The sequence below is a fragment of the Zonotrichia albicollis genome, chromosome 3, assembly GCF_047830755.1.
Source record: "Zonotrichia albicollis isolate bZonAlb1 chromosome 3, bZonAlb1.hap1, whole genome shotgun sequence".
Classification (NCBI taxonomy): Eukaryota; Metazoa; Chordata; class Aves; order Passeriformes; family Passerellidae; genus Zonotrichia; species Zonotrichia albicollis.
In genome coordinates, this window is record NC_133821.1 from 29,083,603 (window position 1) to 29,104,516 (window position 20,914).

The following is a 20,914-nucleotide window of genomic DNA, read 5'->3' on the forward strand; positions in this document are numbered from 1 at the left end:
GGAAGCTGCAGGGAGATTTTGTATCTGCCTTGCCAGCAGAAAGGTTTTTCCATTAATAGTTACAGCGTGAAAATTTTTAAAGCTGTGTTGCCAAAAGCAAATGGTTTGAATTTAAATGTGTGGCATTGAGTTAAACATTTTCTCCTTTCTCTGTTCATTAATTTCCTCTTATATTCCTAAGGAGCTACCAAGTATTACAGTACTTTTCACAGGAATTCAGGTAATGTGATTTTAAGCTTTATGTGGATTCTTTTTCTGGTCAATTCATTAACACTTAAAAGTTTCTGCAGTTTGAAATAACAGGAGCAAGAAAGTCGTTAGTCAGGCTGACTAAACCTGGTGATACATGACTCAAATTTAAAAAACCTGGCAAGAATGACAACATTTCTTCATCCACCCTTGATTAAAATCATCCTATTCTGATTTTTCTGCAAGTGCTTTCTGCCACACTGGTCTAACTGTGAAGTTTGCAAACTTCATACCATACCTAACATACCACACACTGCTGTCTATGTGTGATAACCATGGTTTTCTGCTGTTTTCATCCACAAAGGCTGCATCTGAGCATGCAAAAGCTCCTTTGTGGGTACAGTAAAATGTAACCTTTGGAAAAAGCTGATGGGCTGATACTGTGCAATGCAGTCTGAATTGTATTGATAGAGTTTGTTTCATTTGAACAAAAGAAAATAGTTAATTTTACAAATCATCAAGGATTTTAAATCCTGGTGATAATCCCTTCAGATACCACCCGTAAGTATTAAAAGAAGGAGAAAAAATAGCGAAGTGCCAGCTTGGTTGCTTGAGTAGTGACTGCATTCCAGTTAATCCATCCTTAAAGTAAGTTAATCAATCATATTAAAATTTTTTAAAAAGGAGAAAAAGCATTAACTTCCTAAGGAATTAAATTGTTGCAATTCAAACTGTCCCAAACCAGAGATACAGACTCCAAATGTGAACTATGGAAACAAGAAGAAAGCTTTAATTTTGAGCATAAAAACAAGTTAAACTGTGAAGTTGCACCAAACACAGTTCTGTACCATTCAGCTTGCCATATGATCTACTACCTTGTAAAGAAAACCTGTAGCCTCTTTTAATTGATCTCCTCAGACTGGCCAGATTCAGCTAATATATTCTTCACTTTAAATAATCTTACCATTGGTGGCAGGTGTTGATGGTCTAGTTAGTGTATGCAACAGCCATACACCGAGTTTGGTAAGAACCAAGTCTTGGAGATGCATAGCTGTATCCTGTTTGCCGGTTTGCCAAACCAACCAAGACAAAAATGGCAAAGTTTCATGTTTTATCCCACAAATTCACAACTCCATGACTCAGCTCTCCAGACAAACCTCAGTTGTGTCACTAAATGTGGCTAGAGGAAGGCTCACTTGGCAGTATTTGTGACTGTCTCCATTTTTAATACTGATGTTTTCCTGTGTGGAGATTTCTTGTCATAGTTGTGATTTTTTTCTAAACATCCAGAGCTAAAGCTCCTGTTTCCTGCCCCAGTCCTGATCTGCAGATGCTGCTTGTGCCCCATAGTTCAGATGTTGTTTGGACAGGGCACTGCTGTTATGGTTTTAGAGAGGACTGTCATGATTTATTCCTGCTTGGCATCTCAGCACCACATAGCCACTCACTCACTTCCTAGCCCTGGGGGACAGAATCAGAAAGGTAAAAACACTGCTGGGTTGATATAAAATCAGTTTAACTAAATTAAAACAAAACCAAAACCAAAACCAACCAAACAAACAAAAACACAAGAGGGAGAAAAAACCTTGAAACCCAAGAATAATAACAAGCTGATGCCCAGCCAGTTTCTGAGCCAAGGAGCCCCTGCCAACCTCCATCCCCATGGTTTGATGGCTGAGCATGGCATCACATGCTGTGGGAAATCCCTCTGGTCACTGGGGGTCAGTTGCTCCGCTGTGTGTCCCCTCACAGCCTCCTGTGCACCCCCAGCTCACTGGGGCATGCTGGCAGGGCAGTGTGCAGAGGAGAGAAGACTTTGGTTCACATTTCCTGCTGCCCAAGGCCTCATTGTCCATCTCATGGCCTTTTCCCCAAAACCATGAGCAGGCAGCTGATGGACACAGCTTCGGCCAGCAGTGGCTGTGTCTTGGGGCTGGCTGAAACAGGCTCTGGCCAAAATGAGGGTAGCTGCTGCTCACAGAAGATGCCTTCCCACTTCAAATCCTTGCCACAAAAACCCAGCCCACGACCCCGGAGAAACCCCACGAAAATGCAGAGTTTCTTCTTCCCAAAGGGCAGATGCCCTGGAGAGGCTGTCAGGCCCTGGGACAGAGCAGCTGCTGGGACACAGGCCAAGAGATCTCTGTCTGTCCGTGCTCCTGCTCCATGGCCTTGACAATGAGCTCAGTGAAGAGGTAGCTGTTCTCCTAGTCACAAGCATGCACAGGCTCCTGGATGACCCCCTGTCGTAATTACAGAGATGTTCCATGTGAAATGATGTAGAAGGTGTAACTTGTGACACCTCTTCCCATTTTAAAACTGCAGTGCTTTCTTGAGTGCACACTGTCTGTGCTGGGCAGCTGTGTGGAAAAACTGCAGGAAAACATGAGGTCGTCTGCCCCTTGGTGGCCCATCACTCCAGCAGGGTCCTGTGGGAATTTTTTATCCATTTGAGAGGGCTCTGTTGGTGCTGTTATGCACGTTTTGACAATGTTTGGGGATGAAGTATTAACTAAGTTGTGCTGGCAGAAACTGGGGAAGCACATCCAGCAGATGAGAGGGTCCAGGTGTCACAGAGGACAAGGTCCCTGACCCTGAGATTTGAGAGCAACTCAACAAAGCAAGGGCAGCCTTACATTCCGGGGCCATAAACATGGAGACTGCAAATGAGTCCTTCTTTGGGAAAACCAGACAGAAAGACTGGAGGCATGAAACATAATTGTTAAAGACCACCACATGGCTCTGAGAGACAGCTGGGACTCCTGGAGACAGCAGCAGACGCATGTCTGGTTCAGACAGGGAAGACTGAGCCTGCTGTGCTGAGAGGCTTCATCCAGAATATCAGAGAAGTTATTCCCAAATAACGCCCTTGACATAGTATAATAGAACATCCCACAATGTCACACATCTTGGCAAGTACTGGGATTTTGGACAGCCATAAGAAAGTCTACCAAATTACTTTCTTTTTTTCTAAACAAGAATTTGGAAAGCCCATCTCCTCTCTTCCTCCCTCAGGACTTCACATGCTTCATTGTAGCTACTACTTCCATAGACATCCAATTCATGGATCTTCCTTATTTAAGTCTTCCTATAAGCAAGGATTAAGTATTCTCTATAATAACAAAGTTGCATTAAATTGCAGAAAGTAATAATCAAGACAGAGCCTCTTTCTTGCTACTCTATGTAAAATTTTAAATAATGAAATAAACATGATCTTTGAAGATTGTTTATTTTAAATGGCATTCTGAAATTCATGGCTATATACAAATTTCCTAACTATGAAACTTAAGATTGCATGGTGACTGTCTTCACAAAGTAAGGCTGCTCAGTCAGTGATCTCAGAGCTGATTCCATTGAAGTGGGATTACTCAGAATACAAGATGGCTTCTGGAAGCTTGTAATCCATGAAGACATCAACACCAAATGAGGGAGACCTTCCATACATAAAAAGCGGATCAAGGATACTCTGGGTTGCCACAGGACCTCTGCTGAATTTGAGAGCATCACCAGCAGGGAAAGGCCTGAGACAAGCCAAGGGTCACTGTGGAAAGGCCTCTACACTGCACTCACAACTTGGAGACAGGTACATACTCCAGAGGCTTTTCCATGCCAGTCTTACTCACTGTGCTTTATTCCTCCCTCAACTGGGCCAGTGACAGGAAAAAAACACAGAAAAAGGAAAAGAAAAACCAGCTTATGCTACTATGGTAATTTAAGAGTGATCTTTAGAGACAGAATCTTTTTTGGGATAATTAACAGGCATGAACAGGATTTATGTTAATGCTGAAACATCAGTTTAGATACCAGACAGGGGTGGGATGAAATGTTTCACCTCGCAGCCAACAGACAGAAATTCACCTCCTGGAATTACCATGGAAGACAGATGAGCTACTGCCTCCTCTCATGCTCTCCAATACTAAAGGCAGAGATATGCTTCATGAGTTTGAAGCACACACAGACAATTAAAAATACATTTTAGTAATGTTTCACATTAAAGCCTTACCCATAGCACAGTACTAAAATGTGCAACAAAATGACAGGAGTATTTACAAGTATATTGTATTGTACCAAATTTACAAGACAAGAAAATTTTAAAGTGCAAAGTTGTCTCTATTCTACTATTCTATTCCACACAGACACAGGGATCCATTTTCCTGCTCGTTGTACAAACGACTACCATTGTTACAGACACAGCACGGCTCCATGCTGAACATCCAAGTGACTAAACACCATCCCTAGGCTGACAGGCAAATCTCCTCTACCAAATCCAGTGAGAGGCAGACATTAGCATCCAAGGGCCAGGTTTAGTCCCTCAGCTGTGTGTCACATATGCTGGATGGAAAGTAACTACTGAAAACTCAGGAACATGAAACATGGAGGAAGTGTATTTAAATACATGGAGAAAGTATATTTAAATACATGGAGGAAGGTATTTAAGTGGAAATCCTACAAAAAGCTTGATGGTTTGGTTTACAGTAGATTAAAGACAATCACTGCTTTCCTTAAAGCACAAAACAGAGGGCCCAGCACTGTGTTTTATTCAGCTGCAGTTCTGTCCTGCTTCAGATGGGGCACAAATTTTTAAAGATTATTTACACTAACAAGATTTGCAGGCTTAGCCATGACAGCCTCTAAAACCAGAGAGAGGCCACAAAAACAGGCTATTGCAGCATGAGAATATTAAAAAGTCACCATTCAAAATACCTCACTCTTAAAAATTACTAGAGAGAGCTATAAGAGAAGGAACATTCCAGATTAACTCAAACTCCCAGTTCATTTACTTATATTCTTAAGCATATTGGACAGTTAATCTACATCTTATTTACCGTAATTCCTGCTACTACCCAACAATACCAGAAGAGAAAGCTGCTCATTGCCTCACAGCTCTACTTTGCAAACTAAACAGTCTCCAGCTTCTTATTTTTTGGCAAAACCATCCAATGTTTGCCACAGGATTTCAGCTACAAGTAAACAAAGTTTGTCTTGAAAAGCAACACAAGTTAAGCGAATTCATTTGTTCCATTATTCTATTTTTAAACTACTACATCATATTTACTGAAACAGCTATGGCACAAGAGTCTACACAGCTAGGCTTAAGTAATGTCATCATCTGACACAATTCACTTGGTTATGCCCCAAACTATTTACAGTGAAATTGATTCAGACAAACAGCTCGGTTTGAGAAAGCGTGCAAAGAATTCCAAGTCCATAAAATAATCTTCCTACCAAGATGTTTAGGAATGATTTAGTAATGATTTGTTAATTTGATTGTAAGATATTCCTCTAAAGGAACCCACCTATGGGTAAAAGCTGCATTGGAAATGAGTCCCAGGACCTACAAGTGCATTAGCAAATGAGGGTAAGACTGCGCCACAGTTTGTAGCAGTGGAAGGGAAAATAAGGGGAGGAGGGAAAGCAGGATCTAGTCTGCACAGAAGGAAAACTACCTCAGTTGAGATGTGCATATATTGACAAAGAATTCTGAAAAACAACGAGTAGCTAAAAAAATTGTGATTATGAAACTGAGTTAACTATCTTGATCCTTAAAGGGGGCAGGCTGAACAAATGTTGACGACTTCAGCTGGAATACAGTTTTAGAATTAAAATCTATATAAGAAAACTAACTCCACACTCTACTCTGGCAAAACCTAAGCTGGTATTTTAACAATGCAAAAAGTCTAATGAGTCAGCTGATCAACTTAGGAACAGATCTGTGTAACTCTTCATGAAACATACACCAGGTCCCCATGCAGCACCAGAAGAAATGGAGCCATTTCAGGTATGTATTCTTCTTGATACTCATTATCCTCTAGGCCCCTGCAGAACAGTAACTTCTTCCAAAGAAATTCAGCTCACTTTACACTTAGTTTTATGTGCAGAACTGACAAAGAAAAATCCATCAAGGGAAGCAAGGAGGTTTGCATTTGATCAACCCATAATACCAGCATTAAAAGACTCTTTGCCTTTTGCATCAACAAATTTTGTAATTTGGTCCAGTATCTCAGGAAGAGTCTTGAGTTCCCTATTAACCTCCTTGGCAGCTTTTGTTCCCCAGGCCTTCAAGGAGTTGCACACTTGCTCTCTAAGCTAAGTGTCTCCAAGCCCCATTAAGGATTTTAGAAGCATTGAATCACAGCATGGTGTAAGGTGAACAAAGAGTACAAAGTGAGCAATGTGTTTACAGTTTACATCACGGTAAGTGTATTGGCCATCATGTTTGCTGGAAGGGTGAACATTGTCAGGCTGCTCAGTTTCTTTCTCAGGCCAAGAGAAGCGCAGCTACTGGTACCCAGGAATTGCAAGGCTCTAACTTCAACACATGCACATATACCTTTGCATTTGCAACGAATCAGAAAGATGTTTTTGTTGTCAAGGGCATTTTGCAGTGCTCAGCACTAAAGAATGCTGTCACATTTTCCACAGCAGGCAGAAATGGAAGCAAGTTCTACAAAATCCTTTCTTTCTCAGCCTTGACTGTGCTTGCCTTCTCACAAGTTTTCTTCAGAAAGAGCTGATTTTAGTGCAATACTGCAAAACCTGAGAAGCACCACTGTTTATACAGGGCATAAAGGAAATCTAGAGTTTGGCTTCCCAGCTGTGCCATCAGGTCTTCAGCTCATCTTTCCTCCCTGTTCTCCTGACAGCTTCTTATAGACACCACTTGGATGAAACACAGCAACTTACTTCCAAATCCACTACCTTATCATGACTTTTTCAGGAATTCCAGTGCCAGAAGATCAGAACTGTCTGCAGCCTTCGAACTTAACAAAGCTTTGAAGATTCAGAAATTCTGAACAAATGACAGACACAGGGATGCTTTGCTTTTAAGCACTTCCATATTGCTTGCTGCATTACTTTCACATACACTTTGATACTAAAGGATTTGGATTGAAGGACAGACAAAGCTAAGGTACTTTACTACAAATTCTGATATAAACCCCCTAATCTATAGAGGAAAGAACAGAGACTAATAGTTTCAGAACATAAATTGTGCTCCTGTTATGCAGAACTTGAGGTTTCCCACGTTCTGTGCAAGTCCTGTGAAATACGACTGTTACAATCCACACCCAGATTTTCTCCCCTCACTACAATTAGGTGAATTCGGACACAACAAAGTGCTAAGCCTGAACGACAAAACTTGAATAAATATAACTGTTCATGCAAACTTCTGTTTCCAGAACTGGACATGATACAGCATATAAGGTAATGGAAAAACCCTCAACCATTACAATCATGATACTTCCTTTGCTATTTGTGGGTAAAACTAAACCCACAAAAAGAAACTCCCTAGAGGCACAATAGGAACATTTAAGCCCACTAATTCTATGATATCCACTGAAACCAAAAATAAGTCAGATATAAATAACCACCTAGAAATCTACCACAATCTTAAGCAAGATAGACACATATTAACAAAAGTAAATTATATTAGCCTTGTAAATGAAAAGAGGAGAATCGAAAAAAGAAGATCAGAACAAAAGCCCCAGAGTCCTATGAATAGAGTTTCAAAGTGAATTCAAAGCACTTATGGCATTTAAGAAATCTGGCATCCACTGTCTTTTTGAGGCTTTATATTTGGTTCCTTCAGAGGTTTTACTTCTTCATCTGGTTTTGGTTTAGCCTGCAAACAAGAAGAAAAAAAACCCCAACTAAATACCACAAGTACAAACCACTGTGTCTGCACAGTATTTATGCACAGCTAACTGTACATGTTATAATCTAATAGTCTCCTCTCTTTTCAAGGCTGAAGATTTTGAGTAAGCCCCAAGCAAGAGGGAAATGACAATTGTTCTCTGTTTCAGCATCTTTAAATGAATCATTTTCTAAAAAATAATCTTTCTCTAGCATGCTGTAACATTACAGGACTCAGTAAAAAATGAGCTGATTTTCCAGACGCTGGCAGTGTGGCAGAGGTTAATTGACTTGCCCCTGCCACAAGAGAAGGATGAGTTTAGGTGATAGCCTTATGGCTGCTTCCTACACTGAGCTGGAGAATGTGATGGAAGTGACAAACTAACTCTGTATGGTACACAGAATAAAGCCTGAGGGAAAGAACAGCACATGGGATTATCTTACAGGGTCTTCCTTTGGCCTCTTGGTGAGATCAAATGCTGCAACCGTTTCAGGAGTCCAGTGTGCGCTTAAAGCTGGAAACTCAAAAGGAACAGGCTCTACCAAGCCATAGTTTGCTTTCAGTTCCAGCTGGGAAGCCTCTGCTGGCACCTTCTGGAAATAGCTAGAACAAATACAGAAATGTATTTAAAATACAGTGCACCATCTCTGCAAGTCCTGTTTGCAATTCTAAACAAAACAATTTGGGTTTTCACAGTGGCAAGCACTGCTGCTCTCTTCCATTTCATTAAGGCACTGCCTAACACGCATTCTGCCAGCAAGGTTCACAAGAACAAAAGCAACTCCTTGCTAGTACCGTTGTTTGTTCCCTAATTGTATGGTGGGTTTTCTCCAACTTATTAAACATTATTCCCAGTGCTTTTAAGAGAAAGCATCTTTTGTCCAAAAAAACGCTTCAAAATACAAATGAGGATTTAAAGTACTTTCCAAAGACGAAGAGGATACTTCTTTTCCTAATCAGTCCTAATGTGCCATAGTGGATAATGGCAACACAGCAGCCCCCCAAAGACTGGCTACAGGGCAAAGCCTGACTCACGGTGTCCCTCTGCCCTTGGCAGGGCAGCAGGAGCTCACACACTGACACACTCTACCTCACTTCCTGTGCTGCACAGAGCTCTTCCAAAACAGCCACTGCTTTCTCTTTCCAAGTTTTGTTCTAGAGGGACAGGGACATGCTGAAATCTCCAGTATGCTTTTGTTGTAAGCTCTGACAATGGGTATTTGAACAAAAACAGAGCAGAGCATTTCTATTTCTATTTGCAGTTCACTTTGATGTACTTGACCATCCTTTCCATTTAGTCAGTTGCCCTATTATGCAGGTCTTTAAATATCACAAAAATTAAAATAACACACCTATTATGAAAGGCTAAATCGTAATAGGAGGGGAGAAATAAATGAGGAAAAGAACTCTAAAGACAAACGAATCTTGATTATTTTCAACTGAAATAAAAAATTGGTATTTCCAAACCCTTTTTGGAAGGACATCAATGAACACAAAGCCCTATGCACAATATTAACTATACTTGGACTGGTAAAGCTCCTAGCACCCTAAACATGATCTTCACTGAAGGCAGCACTGTGTTTTGACTTCCCTGCTTGCAAAGCAGAATTGCCTACTGGTCTTCTCCACTTCTCCCTCTGTCCTCTTTTGCCTACTAGATCTCAGGAGACAGGAAGAGAGCATTAGAGCAACACAGTAACTTCTGCAGATTTTGTCCTGTGCAGAAGGAAAAGTAACCAGGTGCCTGAGGAATGAGGGAAGAAAACTGCTAAGCCTCTCCAGATGTCAGTCCAGCCCAGTTTGCTGAACCGGCACAGGACACGCAGTGGGACAGCACAGACCCACTGCAAATCTGCCAAGAGAAAATTAAAGAATTGCAAATTTATCTTTAAGTTACATGCCATGCCCTAAAGGAATATAACAACAGGAGAGTAAAATTTACCATCCCATCCTGAAATTAAGGCAAATGAGGTAATAACACTTCATGTAAAGTGCTGTACCAACCACGAATTACTTACATAAATCCATTCTCTCTCTGGCATTTTTCTAATGTGTTCTTAATCAAACTTCCTAATTTCCTAAAGAAAAGATGTCCAGAAGGTTTGGCAGTAGTCCCAGGCCCTTTGGTTTCTCCATATTCTTTGCACAATGCTTCAGCCTTGGTAAAAACTTTGCAAGAAAGAAAGGAAATAAAAATTATTTACATGACCCTCTTAAATCATGGTTCTCCCCTACAGTGCTTCACTCTTAGAAGACACCAGAATCCAGTCAAGCCTCTTTCTTCTTAGAAACAAAACCAAACCAGTTCAAAGACATTCAAGATTTCCTGCATCCAACAAGTGACTAGGAACAGGAAAAGAAAAAGATAGCTTTTTGGGTGGGAAGATGCAGGAAAGCATTCTTGTGTGTGGGGCAAAATGCAACAATAAGCCTAAGAACTGTGCCACATGGTAGGGAAGAACAGAGGGCATGAAGGTATCCACACACAGCTGATGCCCCAAACCAAACAAGAATAACTGATATGGAGTGGGAGAAGAAGCACTCTTCTCTAAACAGCCGAACAGTATTTTTTTTACTCCAAGAAATCCAACTTAGTTTGTTCTTAATAATTTTCCAATTTATTTTTCAAACTAATATTAAAGTTTCCACTTTGAAGATTGGAGCATTTTTTATACATTGCAGTAAAGTTAAGTTATGCAGTACAGGCCAATGGGGTACAAATAGCTTTGAAGAGAGAAGACTGGGCAGAAGACCTTGAACTACTGCAAACTTCCCTGAATATACCTGTCAAATGAATAGAAAAGAACTAAGTTACTGAAATCTGTTTAAAAAATTAACAAGCAAGATCTAGATTTACTATGTAACCTCCAAAGCAGAAATGGCTGCACTACTCTAACATACAGACCAGAAAACAGGATGACCAGACCCTTATGGGTCTTTATACTGTATACTGCAGGCAGCTCAAAGCCAGTCTTTAAGCCAGGCTAAGAAGTGAAAATGAAAATTTTCTGCAGAAATGTTATGAAAGACAGTATTTGGTAAGACCATCAAAAAAAGTAAAAATACACTGTCTCTATTCAAAGATGTGCTGGATTTCCATCAGGTGACAGATAAAATCTTTATGGGAGAGCAAATTAACACAATACAGCAAAACAGAACAGGCATGGCACCATCAGACCCTGTACTCCAGTCTCAATCACACTTACATTTTTCTGATTCCTGCAGAGATCTGATTGCTTCCCCACATTTATCACTCGCCAGCAAAGTCTGGCCATGGTAACAGTATGCCTGATGGAAGAGGACAAAATCATTACCAACATCCCTGGGCACTTCCTGCACCAATCCCCTCCTCCTGCTCCCTACAGGAGCTGCAGCTCTTTGAAGCTGCCATTCCCTGCAAATAGTTGACAGCTGGGGAATCCAAGTCAAAGCAGCATTCACTGAGCCATTAATGCAGTTCACTGCGAACCAGAACCACAAACACTTAGTATGAAAGGAGCTGTCTCAGCTCTAGCCAAGAGTAACTGAGCTGCACAGAGCTGTTTGACCTGAAGCACTGCTACACAGGCCATTCCAAGCTCTCACTGCAGTAGTGTGCAGCATCAAGCCCCAGCACAGAATGAACCCCAGGCAAGTTTACAAAGCTAAGACTGAAAACTAAAACTACCTGAACACCCAAAAACTCCATCTGCAACAAATATCACTGAATCTGGATAAAATGAGGTGTTCTGCTATCTGAGATATTTTGTCATAGTCCAAATAACTTTTCCATCCCCAAAAAGTCGATTGTGCTTGAGGGTGGTATTGTATTCCAGTGAAAACTGAATTGACTATTATCTATTATCAGGAGCTGAGTTTAACTAGTAAACACAACAGGAGAAGGAACAGTCCCATCAACAAATGCCCACCATGCCCCCCTTCCTTTAGTGTCTGTTCTCATAGTACAAATCTATGTAAATCTACCACTGCCCAGATCACTCAAATTTAAAAGAAGTACCACAACTCTTATCCTCCCTCACCTCTCAAACCTGCTAATAAGGCAAGCAGATTTTAGCTACAGTTTCAGCCTAAGAGAAAGACAATTATGTAAACTGCTTAGCTTGGGCCTTTTGTACAGTATAAAAAAGATTACACGCTGTGGCAGGCTACAAGACACGGCAAATTGAGCAGCTGAGGATCTCAAGGGCACTGCAGTACTTGCTAGAAGATCCATCAGGCAAATAGGGACAGCTCTTGGAATGGTACCTTTCGGTACTTGATGCAGTTTCATTCAGGACCTTCATAAAGATTCTCAGCTCTGAACTATGCCTAGGATCAGACTGTGATGTAGATAACAGAGAGCACCATTATGCTCAACCTGAATGGCTTCAATTAAAGATCTGTAATCACAACAAATCCACACTGCTGAACTTTCATTTGGCTCCACAAAAACAGTTCAAATGTCACTGACACTGCACAATTCCTCTTCACAGTGTGCAAAGAAAGTCAAGACAATACTTAGCCCCCATTCCCTATGCAGCCCTTGGCAGACAGACAACAAGCTGTGACTGCTGCCACCCAAAGTACTTACGTAGGCCATATAGAAACAGCTCTTCAAGTTTAAGTACTTCCTCCATTTACCTGCACAGGTTGGATCCAAACTAGATAATGTTTGATCTGTGAACACATAGGTAAATAATTCTTAAGACATTTCCTTAAAGAAAAATCCCAAACACATTAAAAGACCAGAATCCTTGAACTTAGCACTAAAGTATCCAGAAACAAGGGACAAAAAATCCTCCTGCAAAAGCACAGAAAAACTCTGAGAAAACCACCAAAAATATATAGCTATCATGCAGTTGTCCATAGAATTCCTGAAACTCCTGTCCACTAAGTCTGGATGGCTAATTCTCTAAGTATATTTATGCAGCATTTCAAAACTTGTTCCTAGTTTAAGTTCCAGTAGTGACTCCCATACTTCTGCACTTCTACCACTTGCCTCAGTAAGCCCAGAGATCATCTCATTCATCTGGAAGGTGGTACATAATGAACTCACTCCACTCTCCATGCTCTGCATCATGATGTGTGGCCCAAAGGCAGCTGGAACATACTCCACTGACATCACGCCATTAGTCTGCTGCTAGTCTGCTTTCCTTCACTAATGTTTCCTACCATCAGCTACCATTTCCTACCATAGAACAAGATTCCCACAAAACCAAAAAGCTTTATCATAATACATGCTGATAACTGAAGCCTTAAATGTGCTAAATAGAAACTAAATACACACTCCATATCCACCGAGAACAGCATTAATATTGCAATTTATGGGTAGGTGAAGTGTATCTGCTGGCAAGAGTGCATAAATTTAGTCATTAAGGATACAAAACAAGACACTCACCAGCTTTTTGGTAGAAGTTGGCTGTTTCATAAGCAAGAGCAGCTATTAGGCCTGGATTATGTTTCAGCTCAATAGCCCGAGCAATTGTCACTGAAAAATAGTTCCACACCATGATTTAAGTTTAATTGAAATGTCCTATCACATCAAATCAGCAGAGGCATTTAGGGTTTTAAAACCCCTGCATGAACAGCAAATAGATGTTGTGCAGTCAAGCAAACAGCAGAATAAAGACAGATTGTTTCTTGGATAGAATGATTCCAATTTAATAGAAAAACTAAAGGAATGTTAGCCTTAAGAGTAGCTAATAAACAGAAGCTGCACATATTTTAAGTAAAAGAGCTGGGAATGTCTGTTAGGCAAGCATGGTGGTGAAAGGGTTGCATGAAAGGAAGAAATAAGAAAAAGGAGTAGTGCCACACACAAGTTCTTCCTAAGTGAAAGATATTCCATATTACAATTCTAATATCAGACTGAATTTTGGCATTTTGCAACCTGCCCCACTATGCCACAGTACTTTAGGAGAATAAAAAACCCATGGCCTTGCTGCCAAGCAGAATTCATAAGACAGCTGTGACCCACAAAGAGTCATTTCCCACAGCCAACCAATGTATATTTGAAGATACCTTCTTGAGCTTCAGCTTGACACTGTATGATGTAGGACTCTATAAGTCGAGCTTCTAAATCTCTTCCCTTTTCCACAGGTGTAATCAATTTTGGAATGTGACTTTCCTAAATACAAAGCCAGTCTCAGAGTTAGTTTAGGCCGAAAACCAGTGCAAAACAAGTGCTTCATGCCTAAATGGATAGGACACACTGAGTGAAGGTCCCAAGACAGCACATGTGGCACATGATATGGGTCGACATACAAACCACTCTTCCAGTGCCACTGGGAATGAGTTCCAGGGATTGAGGGGTACCACAACATATTAACACCCTTCTGTTTCCTGCATCATTCAGGTGCTCTCAGGTATGTGTGTATAGCAAAGGCCTCTCTAAGACAAAAAGTCAAGTATTTGGAGACACCTTGAAGAACAGACAGCAAAGAAAGCCCTTCTACCTTCAGGTGTTTAAAAATCCCAGCTGCTATCTTCAAGCTGCGGTGAACGTCTTTTGCTTCATCCTCTGTTATACTGAGAAAATAGAATGAATTGGTGAAATTATAGTTAGAAAGGGACTCTAAGTGTCATTTAGTGTCACCTCCTGGTTTGGGGCACCACATTTCGCAACAGCAGATCAGGTCAGTTATGGCTTTGTCTAGATGAACCTTAAATCCTTCAAGAATCAAGAGTCCACTAATTCCCTAAGTGACCTATCCCACAGCTGTGCTACCCTCAGAATAAAGAAGTTTCTAACAGTATCCAATCATGAAATAATCATATAGAGCTTGCTTGAAAGACAATAAATGTAAGATCCTGTGATGACTCTCAAGTAAAAGCCAACCTCAGTGTTAGAAGCCAAGGATTTAGAGGTCTGTAGAGTTAAATGTCAGCAGAGATGTGATGTTAAGAATCTCAGTTTTCTACCTGGACATTTAGAGGGGGACTGATGAAGGGTTCATTCACAACTGACACTTTCTCTGTATCACAGTCATGTAGTGCTACTGCACTCAGTTTACAGAGGCAAGAAGGGATTGAAGTGCTTGTGTGTAAAGACCAACTGTCTCCTGGAATTCCTCTGCCTGGACATTTCCTATAGCAGGCGACCCCCAGAACCTGCTAAATCTTTGGTGGAGTATTGCTACAGCAGAATTGTTAAGAAAAGAAAACCACTTACTCTTCTTTTCCAGCAAGTCTTGATGCATATTTTGTGTACCACAGAGCTACATTAAATCCCATGGAAACCAGTTCAAACACTGCATCCTGCTGGGCACTAAAGAAAGACAGACAAAACCCCCCCAAAAACTTAATGCATTCAGTTTTGTTCTCACATCTCTCTCTGCTGATAGTTCATGTAGCAAAAGTTAACACTTCTCTCTATAAAACATTTTTCATTTACAATGTCAACAATTTCCAATTCTGAACCTCCTACTTTGCTGAACTGCTTAAGAGAGACATAATTTTTTTTAGTCATTCCCTTTAAGAACTCATAATTAGAATCTACCACATTCAGATGCCCACCCTTCCCTTTTGGCAACTTTTATTTTAAAACTGTAACTTGAGATTTGTTTAGCTTTGGGTGTGGCTGACATTTTGCTATCTCTTTTTTTTTTTTTTTTTCAGTCGCACAGTTTTAGAAAGCCTTGCCCTGGAATGTCCACTTTAAAGATGTACTGCTAAGTTAATAAGTCAGAGTCTATTACAACTCTCTCAAATGAATGTTATTGCAATTATTTATGTAACTGCAGACAAACAGCAGGATTTTTTCCTGCATATAGCAAGAAATTTCAAAAGGTAAAAACAGAGTCTTTGAAAAGACTGAACTTGCAATCGCAAGCTCAGTTTAGCTTAGGAACTAGCAAACCTTTTAAAAAGAAAGATGTGGGAGAGGGAAGAGTAATGTTGGCACAAGTACAAGTGTGCATGACCACAAGAAAATTAGAATGAAGTCCTAATCAACAAATTTTCTTCCATTTAATTATGGGGGAATTAAAGCTTTGAGGAGGTCAAACACTTCCAGCTAAAGCTTGACAAATTTGTAGGCATGATTATACAACACAATTACCTCCAATAGCAAGAGACAAGTGAGTAATTCAGAAGGTTACAGATCTGCATTCCTCCTGGAAACAAGATTTGTTGGTTTGAACCAAGAGGACATGTACTCACAGCTTCAGAGGACAAGAACAAAATCAGATCTTCAGCAACACTGGAACCTCCAAACACACAGAAGTTCCTGGTCAGGCAATAGTGCCAAATTAAGTTTTAAACTGCAGTGTGCTTTGTTACCATGCTCAACTCACCAATATCCTCAAGGCTCTTCTTTATACTGCTCTAGCTAACTGCAGGTTCATTTTGCAGATCAACTGAGACCTAACGGATCTTTCTACCATTATTGTGCATTCTCACAGCTTAACATAAAGGCCACTAGGCACACTTCAGAATACCTAACACAGTACAGCAGTTACCAAAAACACAGGAACACCTTTTTAGAAACTACTTTGTGTTCAAGACTTTGCTGCATTTCTGTTTCCCTTCAGGCCTGTGCATGGGTGTAACAGAGCAACAGAGAGCAGCATACCCTGCACCCAGAAAAGCACACGCACCTCGGGACTTGTCCTTGTAACGTGTCTGTCCACTTGAAATTCTGAATATATCTCAACTTGCACTCTTGGGAAGAGTCATCCAACGAAAGGATAAAACCTATGGAATAATAAAACAGGTAATCTCAAAGTAAGAAGCAGAAATCAGTAATGAAGGAGATGGATCAATATGAATATAGATATAGATAAAAGAATGTTTCTTGCTGAACCCCTCAAAACCTCATGTTACTTCCTGGGATTTTTATTCCTCAGTACCTTGAGAACAAAATGCGGAAAAAATCAACTGGCTACTCCAGGAAACTGCTTGCCCAGCATGTTACCAACTCAATTCTGAGAATCTTGACTGCTCAAGGAAAACCTAGCAGATTTCTGCATGTCCCATATGGTGACAAGTTGGGAGTGGGACTAGCCCAGGTACAGGATGGCTGAGGGTGTCCAAGGTGAGTGAGTGGCTGTCACTGCCACCATACTGCCAACCAGGAAATTCCAGGAAAGAGTGCCTAGTCAACAGGGAGAGGGGAAAGGGCCTCTATGCATGGGCTCACTTAGTCATCATCTATCTTCAGGGCTACAGGAAATTCATTCTTTATGTCCAGTAGCCCAGAAAACAGCAGTTAGTGGGATGAGGCTCATGCTATGGGATGTTCAAATCCTAGCATATGCAGGCCCAGGAAATTTTAGTGAGGCTGAAGAAGAGCCCTGGTCTGATCAGGTCTTACAGACTTTAAGAGGTCAAGAGCCTGCCATAGCAGCTACTGGGGCTATACCTGTCAGTGTGTCACATGTTTATAAAATCAGAAAATACTTGTTCCTTTCACATGCAGAAGATTTTAGTGGCCAAGCATGATATTTTCCTGAAAAAACTATCCAAACATTGGCTGTTGCAACAGGGACTCTTATCTGAGTGTTTAGGCATGACATTAGCCTACACCCTCCCAGGAGCTCATTAAACCAATGTTTACTTCCCACAGACAGAAAGACCTCACTTTCCACAAATCAGCTGATTCCTGAAAACTCAGTCCTAAGAAACCTGGCTGAGCACCTGACTGCTAAGAGAGAGTTACCCAACTATCAGCAGAAGGAAGGTTTCAAAGGAATGTGTCAACGCAGCTGAACCATCTGCTGAAAATGCAGATACCATGCTAATGAGCACCTACATATATATACACACCTAAGATAAGCAGCAGTAGAAGGTAAACTTGCAACAAGTCTATGGTCTAGTATTAGACAAACCAGCAATTTACACTGAATACTAAATGGAATAAACTAATTAATAGACTCAATTTATACTTAGGGAGCAACTCACCACCACCTAAAAGACAAATACATGTTTTCTCCTCCAAGAGGAAGCAGAATTAGGTTAAAGGCAGGAGGGCAGGGCTGCCAGCACTTAGTATTGGCAGGGTCACAAAGGATACTGAAACTTGGAGAAGGGGCCTGGTGAGCCGCCAGCACTGGTATCAAGCACAGAACCCATGAAGATACTCTCCTTCCTGAGAAGCACAAAGCTTCCTTATGGGACATCGGCACAATTAACATTCTGAGAAATGCCATTAAAATTGAACTGATACTTCTCTTTGATGAATTAGTAGTACTGCTAATAAATCTTCCTACCTTGCAGGAGTGAGAAGTAGAAGTCAGCTGCATTCTTCATCATTTCTGGATTACAACTTGAGTCTGTAAACAGCTCCAATAGCTGTGTTCGAGACAACCGCAAGTCACTAAATGAAAGGAGAAAAAAACCCTAAGAAATCCTATTAAAAATGTACCAATACAGAAAAATCTTCCTTTCTTCTCTGGATACATATGACTGGACCCACAGCAGTGGATAATCAGTACTCAATCTACTGTTCTATCACTAACTAAAATAACTGTGCCTTTACCTACCAAGAGGTGGGGTGCACAGAGAGGAAAGGGAAGCAACAAGCAGGAACATTCTTTGACATTAGAATGGGATGATGAGATGAAGAGATCAGAATAGATCTGCAAAACAGGCTGAGATCCCTTTTCATTACATTCATATCCACAACAGAACAGTCAGGCCCTATCAATTTATGGAAATTAAGCAATCAGGAATGCACAGTCATCAGAAAAACAATGAAGTGTTTAGTCCTTTGCCTCTGCATTGTTGCAATTGGCCTTGCTGTGCACTCAGAGACTGGAGAATTCATTCTCTGTAAGCAAACGTTCTGTGTTAGCAGTGTCTTACTGCCTCCCTTCCTACACATCTCTAGTCATCCTCACCTCAAAAACTGAAGAGCAACCATTACTATGAAGGATGTTCCCCAAACTGTAAGAGGCAGAATGAAGCAAGTCCCAAGTACACTTACTTGCAAATCTTTGTTGCAGCTGGAGTGGTGGCTACCCCATAAAAATTAAATGAAACGGGAGCTGTAGCCTTCAGAGGGTTGCGATGGAACCAGTGGGTCATTTTCTTCCTGCAGTGTTGTCTATGCCAAATCTAAGGAGTGGAAAGGAAAGAACAGCTGCAGGAACAGGTACAACTGAGGTGCTGCCCATGTCCTCTCCTCTGCTCGCAAAAAGATATTCCAAATGTAAATAACTAATTTGAAATTAACTTTTTTTTTTCCCCATTTGAAATGCCAAGCTTCCATATGCCTCGTGCTTATTATCCATGTGCTTTGTGTGAGAATTACACTCTCTTGAAATACAAATGCTTTCTGACGCAACTATTTTAAGTTAGGCAAAAAGCTACCACCTGCTTTCCTCTATGTGAGCACACACATTGCTAGTAAAAAAACCTCCACATTTGTTACCTCCTGCATAAGGCTGAACATATCTGTAAATTACATGAGAAATATCTCAGAATCACAGAATCAATTAGGTTGGAAAAGACCCTCAGATTACTGAGCCCAACCTTAGTGAGATCATTACCATGTCAACTAGACCATGGCACTTCGTGACATGTCCAGCCTTTCCTTAAAGGCTTCCAGGGATGGAGGTGGGTGACTCCACCTCCCTGGGCAGCCCATTCCAATGTTTAACAACCCCTTCTGTGAAGAAATCCTTCCTAATGTAGAACCTGAACGAACCTCCCTTGGTAGAGCATGAGGCCCCTTCCTCTAATCCTGTCACTTGATACCTGGAAGAGGCTGATCCCCAACTTGCCACAACCTCCTTGCAGGGAGTTGTAGGGAGCGATAAGGTCACCTCTGAGACTCCTTCCTCCTTTCCAGGCAAAATCTCAATTCACTGAGATCATTATACTGCGCCTGATCCATCTGTGAATAGTTCATTTGGGAGCCTTTGGTATACACGAACCTGCAACCACAAACCCTGACTAAAAACATGGATCTATTTACACACGTGTATCAGACCGGGAAGGTTGGGAGGACAGAGATAATGCCGACTCTCTCTTTTCTTTCACTTCAATTTCAACAGTCAAATATAACACAAGCATTGCAGTGAGTTTTACAACAGCAGTGCGGGGTGATGGAACATATTGGACGCATGCTGAACGTGGGAGGTAAAACGTCACCATGAGGACAGAAAAACTGAGGAGCAAGTTGTGTACTCTCCATCTCAAAGGTTTTCCAGACCTCACGGGACAAAGCCCCGAGCTACTGGTGTGAACTCGGAGCTGCATCTGCTCTGAGCAGGACGCTGGACCCGACGCCCCCTAGGACCTCCATCATCCCGCGCTCCTTTTGGAATCCCTTCAGTTCATCCCTATAAAAACACTCTACAGCTTTGCCGAGAAACAAACAAACAAAACCAAAACAGACCCAAGAAGATCTGCCAAGCACAGGTTCCCCGGCACGACCCAGATCCCCCAGACCGAGCAGGGGGTTCGTTCATCAAGCGTCGGCACCTATCGCGCCACGCTTACCGCCGACACTTCTCGGGGTTTGTCCGTCAGGCCAGCGGCTGCCGCGCCGTGCCCACCCCCCTGCGCAGCGCTGCTGTCCCCGCGGGGTCACGGCCCAGCCCGGAACGGCCCCTGCAGGATCTCGCGGCCGCGGGACCTCGGCCCGGCCCCGCCGCTCCCAGCGGTGCGTCATGCGCACGCTGCCGCAGGCAGCGCCAGCCGAGAGCCGATGGCACCGCCCCATCGCGGCCGATCGCATCGACCCCGCCGCTCGCCCTCCTCCCCACCGGAATCCCCAGGCCGCCGCCAACAACAGCCCTGCGGGTGTAGGGCGTCCCCGCGGGACAGCGGCCGCCGGCGTGGCCGGGGCCCACAGTCCTCCCGCGGGAAGGGCCCTCGAACGCCACCAACACCGGCAGGAACGGGGACGCCGGCAAACCAGCAACGGCACCGGCCCTCCTGAGGGGCGAAAGCCGCCTGCGGTGCTGCGGGGGGGCGCCGGGGCTTACCTAGGGGCGGGCCTGTGGCGGCCGCTCGGCCGGGACGGAGGGAGGAGCGAAGGGAGGAACTGAGTGACCCCGCCCGGGCCACGTTCGTGCGCACGTGACCGGCGCCATGATAGGTACCGGGGCGGAAGTAGCGCTGTCGCCTCGATAGCGATGGCGCGGGCGGGCGCGGCCGGCACCGCCT

At 42.4% G+C, this 20,914-nt stretch overlaps 1 protein-coding gene across 4 annotated transcripts; it reads right to left on the reverse strand.

Annotated features, from left to right (window-relative positions):
• Positions 1–952: 952 nt before the first annotated feature.
• BROX (BRO1 domain and CAAX motif containing) lies at positions 953–20,878 on the reverse strand. 4 transcript variants are annotated; one of them, XM_005495354.4, is made up of 13 exons: positions 20,734–20,878; positions 18,726–18,856; positions 18,010–18,116; positions 16,399–16,495; positions 14,973–15,068; positions 14,257–14,329; positions 13,823–13,928; positions 13,200–13,289; positions 12,393–12,478; positions 11,029–11,110; positions 9,841–9,991; positions 8,266–8,425; positions 953–7,810 (listed from the first exon to the last, which is right to left on the reverse strand). In XM_005495354.4, the coding sequence occupies exons 2-13, from the start codon at positions 18,824–18,826 to the stop codon at positions 7,724–7,726; spliced, it is 1,236 nt and encodes a 411-aa protein (XP_005495411.1). In that variant the 5' UTR covers positions 18,827–18,856; positions 20,734–20,878; the 3' UTR covers positions 953–7,723. The 4 variants fall into 4 exon arrangements, with proteins under 4 accessions (XP_005495411.1, XP_026653941.1, XP_005495412.1 ...); XM_026798140.2 differs by lacking the exon at positions 20,734–20,878 and adding an exon at positions 20,302–20,431; XM_005495355.4 differs by lacking the exon at positions 20,734–20,878 and adding an exon at positions 20,246–20,401.
• Positions 20,879–20,914: the final 36 nt, after the last annotated feature.

Excerpts from the sequence above, each read along its gene's own strand:
- BROX (XM_005495354.4), bottom strand. The coding sequence starts at position 18,826 with ATGACCCACTGGTTCCATCGCAACCCTCTGAAGGCTACAGCTCCCGTT. Across the intron at positions 14,330-14,972 it reads AGACTTGCTGGAAAAGAAGA|TATAACAGAGGATGAAGCAA; the intron begins GTAAGTGGTTTT and ends CTATTTTCTCAG. Across the intron at positions 7,811-8,265 it reads AGAGGCCAAAGGAAGACCCT|GCTAAACCAAAACCAGATGA; the intron begins GTAAGATAATCC and ends TCTTGTTTGCAG.